Raw genomic sequence first — 6,696 nt, forward strand, 5'->3', positions numbered from 1 at the left:
TTTCCACATTGTAAATCTTATTTTGCAAGCTAGATAATCCTGATTTGCGAGTGTGAATAGGCTGTTACTAGCGATGCAGTGCAGAAGAGATGGATTATAGGCTATTGTTGTGGGAACATACATGGGTATACTAGGCCCCGGCCATCATCAACCCAGCTATAGTTAGCCGTTCGCAGACTCAAACACGAGAACATCAGCAGAAGGGGGGAAGCATTATCTGCCTATAAGGTGTGTGGCGAAGCAGGGAATGGACAATTTAATAGAATAGACTCAGGGCATCCACAGCTATTCTGCACAGCAACGGAAGACGGAAGTTGCTATACAAGCCTAGCCGTTTAGTACTTACTACTTCCTTATATATATATATATATATATAGGTATATCTAGAAGCAAATGTTAGTAGGGCTGCATTTATATAGCTCTTTTCCAGTCTAATCACCACTCAAAGCGCTTTACAATAATGCCTACGTTCAACCGTCCCATTCACACAGATCACATTCATACACCAACGGCGGCGGGAGCCATGCAAGGGGCCAACCAGCTCGTCCACACACTGCCGGCAGCCTCGAACCGGCAACCTTCGATTCCCAGACGACAGCTCTACCGCCTCCTGATCTACTGCCGCCCCCAAGGTAGTAATGGCTTGAACATGCATCAGTTGGATGACTGAAAACACGGTTGCAGATGAAAATTCATGTATCTCAAAATAACTGAAAACAGCCGATTGTCTCATAATTGACACACTTTGGTGATCAAAGCTATGTACAGTAAGACGCCACAAATAAGGAACCTTTTGTTGTGTTCTGGTTATAAAAGTACATAACGGTGGGTTTACGCCCAACTACACTGTTTATGTAAGACCACTTAAGAGAAATAAGTGTGTCAGTAACCATAGCATAACTCCAGTCAACGCATCACAACTGAACTCGGTCCTGATTGGCTCCCTCACCAAAGAACGACTGAATTACAGTACAGCATTTGAACTGGAACGCCTCCAATCAACAGATTAACTTCATTTGAATGAGAGGAGCTACTGCTTTTGGCCAATAAGGGTTCAGTATCGCTAATCAAATTCAGCTTTTAACTAAACTCCAGTTTGCCAATACATCAAAACAAAAATAATGAAAAGCTGAATCATGTGGGAGAAAATTAAATGATTTGTATCATTAAAAACTTGGAAAGGTACGGAACAGGATTAGGACAATGTGTGTGTGGGGGGGGGGGGGGGGTGTTCTGATTAAAGACAGAATTCTGAATTTAAACTCAGAATTCATTCTAATCCTCTTGCGTACAAAAGTGAGTACGGTAAACCAATTCAATTCTCGGAAAAAAAGGGATAAACTGTGTCTGGATTTTTAGGCCGGTTAGTCTTCCACTTCATCTCTGACTACCAAGGTTCTCTATTTCTGCAAAGGGAGGTCACACAGTATCTATAGTACATTGCATGGTTACTACAGAGAGGGCTGCTTTATCGTGCACGTCACTTAGACAAGAAACCAGCTCTTCATATCAGTGAAATGGGCCTATTTATATCACAGTAGTGGCAAGCAGTTCTTAGACACTGGAGGCTACCAATGCATTGCAGAGAGGCAGGCTCAGCTCCATTTCAGTGTAAAACACCAGCATGCAATCGTTCGAGAAATGACAGTTAGAGTGCTTAAGTACTACTGAAATTACTTTATTGAAAGCCAGTTATGATACAAAACAACTCCTTAGAAATAACTTAAAGACTAATAATACACTATAATGTGTTATTTTAGCGACCGGTTCGCTCGGTCGAATAGCTGGATGCCTTGGACAGGCACCTGTGGCAGGTAGTCTTGTCTCGTGTCTAGTCGCATCGTCAAGCTCTCGCCGAGCTCTCGGATCGCGTCTTTGAACAGTTCACACGTAGCAATCGGGCGGCCGATTTGCGAGCGCCCCCAAGCCGACGCCGATTTGGTTTTGGCCCATCGGTTTTGGCCGATTTTGATTCGGCGGCCATCTCCAAAAGCTGTCGCAGAGTGGGAAATCAGGGCTACACTCGTGTCGTGTGTGAACCCGACATAATCGCACCCCATGCGACTCAACCCTCTCACCCATCAGGGTTTTGCTACCTTCACCCAGCTTGGCAACATGGGATGGAGCTGACTGACTGTGCAATAAATGGAAGGTTACAGCTAAAGTGCACGCCATCCGTGTTTCTTTGTTATTCACCATGTTCAACATCCTGTTTTTGTTGGGCATCATTGTCCTCCTTTTATTTGGATTGTAGTAGTCCTCTTCTTCGCCGTTGCGCGTCTTTGCAGTCTCTGCATGTACCTTCACATTCGGGGCAATGGAGTGCTGAAGGAGGGCCTGATCACTTCAAAGCTGGTGTCGGGTGGTGAAATCGACTTCTTTCAAAACCCTTGCGTTATGGCGAAAGACACACAGTCATCCGGTTCCACGTGTGATTTGATGGCAGTTGGAAACGTGCAGAAGGGAGTTTGTTGTACAAACATTTTTTCAGAGGCAGAGCTGCTCTGGAAACAGAAACCATCTCAACGTTAGACTGAGGCAAGAAAGAGAGAAGGAAGCTAACATGATGAAGTCTAGCGTTCTAACTGAAAACCTGCAATAGAACCATACAGAGTTACAGTAGCCTAGCTGACCTTCCAAGTTCAAACTAGCCGTACTGGACTACAGTTAAGAATCAGTGCTATCATGATGCCATCATGATAGAAAATAAGTCTGTCCCATTTATATTTTTTATTTTGATCTAAGTTCCTTCTTTTCCATTCAAGCCAGATAGCTACCACCTTGCTCTCTGAAAATACTGGGGTTCTTTGGCTCTGCCCACAACTCAACCAGTGAGATGATTGTTGCCCACAGAGCAGCTCAGCAGCTCTGCCTAAATCCTTGTATGACTCCAATGTGCTGCAGAGGACAAGGAGGGGGGTGGGAAGTGGTTGGACACAAGCCCCTCCCTCTATAAACGCTTGGCTGTAGATTGACTGGACAGGGTGAGGTGGTGTTGGGTCCATATATACTCTCCCCGGCCCTCTCAGACCTCCAGGAGACTCTGTGGCGCCTCGGCCCCCCGCGGGGGGTCCGGCTGGAGGCGGCAGATGGGCTTGTTGCACATGGGGCAGACGCTGCGGATCTCCAACCATTTGAGCAGACACCTGAGAGGAGCACATAGAGGTAGATGTTCAGACACCTGAGAGGAGCACATAGAGGCAGATGTTCAGACACCTGAGAGGAGCACATAGAGACACATGTTCAGACACCTGAGAGGAGCACATAGAGACAGATGTTCAGACACCTGAGAGGAGCACATAGAGACACATGTTCAGACACCTGAGAGGAGCACATAGAGGCAGATGTTCAGACACCTGAGAGGAGCACATAGAGACAGATGTTCAGACACCTGAGAGGAGCACATAGAGGCAGATGTTCAGACACCTGAGAGGAGCACATAGAGGCAGATGTTCAGACACCTGAGAGGAGCACATAGAGACAGATGTTCAGACACCTGAGAGGAGCACATAGAGACACATGTTCAGACACCTGAGAGGAGCACATAGAGACAGATGTTCAGACACCTGAGAGGAGCACATAGAGACAGATGTTCAGACACCTGAGAGGAGCACATAGAGACAGATGTTCAGACACCTGAGAGGAGCACATAGAGACACATGTTCAGACACCTGAGAGGAGCACATAGAGGCAGATGTTCAGACACCTGAGAGGAGCACATAGAGACACATGTTCAGACACCTGAGAGGAGCACAGAGACACATGTTCAGACACCTGAGAGGAGCACATAGAGACACATGTTCAGACACCTGAGAGGAGCACATAGAGACACATGTTCAGACACCTGAGAGGAGCACATAGAGACACATGTTCAGACACCTGAGAGGAGCACATAGAGACACATGTTCAGACACCTGAGAGGAGCACATAGAGACAGATGTTCAGACACCTGAGAGGAGCACATAGAGACACATGTTCAGACACCTGAGAGGAGCACATAGAGGCAGATGTTCAGAGACACCTGAGAGGAGCACATAGAGACACATGTTCAGACACCTGAGAGGAGCACATAGAGACACATGTTCAGACACCTGAGAGGAGCACATAGAGGCAGATGTTCAGAGACACCTGAGAGGAGCACATAGAGGCAGATGTTCATCTGATACCGTTGATGCAAGTAGAGAAATAGCCTCGTTAGCAACTCGAGCAAATTTGGCATGAAAGCACTGCTGTCAACGTCACACCTAAGCTGCAGGGCGTGAAAGCACTGCTGTCAACGTCACACCTAATAATAAATAATATAATAATAATATAAGCTGCAGGGCAAGAGCAGGACTCTGTTGGGGAAAACATGTTCATATTCAAATATGCGATGAGGTCACATCTCAAGTCAAGTATTTGCTTGTCATTTTCCCCCCAGGGGCACCGTGAAAGTGAAACAGTTGTTTCCCTTAAAGATTAATTGCGGTTTGTCACTGCTTCTCCGACTGCTTCAGCTGACTGTTAACGGAAAGTAAAATTTCACCACCAAAATGGAATTTGCGTGTCATTCCTGCATATTCCATGTCATTCATGAACAGGTTACTCAACACTTGTTGTGGCAACCGGTCTTTACCAAAACTAAAAACCAAAGTGACAATCTAACTTGTGGTTTGCCAAGTTAAACTTTATGGAGCCGATCCATCGGTAATGGATGAGATTGATTTTGTGGTCACAGTACCGTAAATTCCGCACTATAAGCCGCACCGGACTATAAGCCGCAGCAGCAAAATTGACTGTTTGTTACATATATAAGCCGCACCGGACTATAAGCCGCGGGTGTTTTAATGTTTTTTTTTTTTTTTTTTTAATTGTGTTTTAACTCATTGAATGCCAATGACGACAGCTGTCGTCAATTCAAATACTGACGTAGAGTGCCAATGACGACGGTTGTCGTCAATTGCGTTTTTTGACGGTGGGACGTGGATCAATCCCTGATACATCTCTGGTACAACTATTGTAGCTATTGGAGGTCTATAACCTATTTTACAGAACCCTTAGGTGGCGACAGTGCTCTCCACATAACAGAAAGGCAAGGAAAAAACAAAGAAGAAGTCGTTATGGAAACGGAAATCGCATCGCATCCGTATGCATCGATATGCTGAAGCACGTTACTGCAGCTGTGCCTGCAGCAGCCAATCTGCTCCCACAATTGAGCCGCTCTGTGTCGGTTGCGACAGCACATCTGCACATCCACACCGTGGAGTTATTATTCTCAACTGGAAGCATCGTTGCCGGTGACAAACACACGCGGAACGCTGTAAAAAAGCCTGGCTGTTCCGCACCCTTCACTGTGCGCACAGCAAACTCAGCAGAGAGCCACCACAGACAGGAGGAGGAGTGTGCAGTTGAGGCGAGGCGAGGCGGGGCGGGGCGGGGGGGGGGGGAGGGGGCACGCAGAGCAGCACACACACAACACCCAGACAGACCCAGGCAGCAGGACAGGATTGACAAACGCAAGCCAGAATATCCGATACCCACCAGCAGCAAATCAAAACCAGCAAGAAGCTGCAACCAGCAGCGCACGCAGGGGCCAGCGCTGCTGGTTGTAGCTAAAAATATTATTCTGCCAAACAAAATTCCCTGGCCTAAACTGTTTTATTGAAGGAAATTATTTTTGAGGTGTGACTACATTAGAAAAGATTAGCTTCAGAGTCAGTGATGTGCTTGAAATGATTAATTTCACAAAAGGCCAATTATCTCAGCTTCTAGAAAAAAATTGCTATTTTTGGATGAATCAAGCTATCTTCTCCGGCTCATAACTAAAGAACGGAAAATGGGATCAATAAACTTTTTTTTGCAGATGATAGAATAGAGTCTCATCGTTCTTTGTGCGTGTTCAGTGTTTACATAGTAATATCACACAATATTCTGTGGGCCTCGAGAAATCACTGAAAACGCTCTGAAACTCTGGCACTGGGAGCGTCCGTTCTCCAAAAGTGGCTGGCACTCAATGAGTTAATGTTTAATTACCATATGTAAGGGTTCGTGCACAGAGGGGATTGTCGGGAAAGAGATGGCTGTTTGAGGAAGCTCCCATTTATTAACATTTCAACAAAACAACATAACACAACACCACCTGTGTTTTTTTTTACAGTGCACACAGTGTCCGCGGTGTGGTGAAAAGAGGGCAAGAGAGGAAATTAAAACAGAAGTGGATTTATAGTTAGAAAGAGTGCTAAAGAAGAGAGAATTACGTTTTTTTTTTTTTTTTTTTTTTCTGAAAAAATCCATAGATAAGCCGCACCGTTATATAAGCCGCAGGGGCCAAAAAAGGCCAAAAAACGGGGAAAAAGCCGCGGCTTATAGTCCGGAATTTACGGTAGTTGCAAAAGAACAAATAAATGAATAAATAATTTTCGCTTTGCAATTGTCAATTTGTGAAATGTTTCACAAAGTGTTAGTTCGTGAAGTCTGGTTTTGTCTTCACGATTGTAACTTTGAAACAGAGTTGTACAATACACATTTGCAAATAGAGATTCAGCTGCCCAAAACCATAGATCAGTGATACTCAACTTGCGGCTCGCGATGGAATTGCAAAAACAAAACAAAATAGTTTTCTTTTTACAGTGCACCTGAACGCAACATGCAAGATACCCGCTGAATAAGTGTCCAAATGTTCATGTCATTTTGGCCAATACTCCACTTCTGTTATAA

The 6,696-nt window shown here is 45.2% G+C and overlaps 1 protein-coding gene across 1 annotated transcript in view; it reads right to left on the bottom strand.

The window, feature by feature from the left end:
- Positions 1-1,668: 1,668 nt before the first annotated feature.
- The window catches only part of LOC310788969 (RING finger protein 122), a 13,934-nt gene continuing 8,906 nt past the window's right edge, over positions 1,669-6,696 (bottom strand). The window contains exon 6 of the mRNA XM_083650575.1: positions 1,669-3,146. Coding sequence (XP_083506701.1) covers positions 3,026-3,146 — 121 coding nt within the window. The 3' untranslated portion in view covers positions 1,669-3,025. The remainder of the gene's footprint in view (positions 3,147-6,696) is intronic.

Source organism: Poromitra crassiceps (genome assembly GCF_964638095.1).
Source record: "Poromitra crassiceps genome assembly, chromosome: 14".
In the NCBI taxonomy this organism is placed as follows: Eukaryota; Metazoa; Chordata; class Actinopteri; order Beryciformes; family Melamphaidae; genus Poromitra; species Poromitra crassiceps.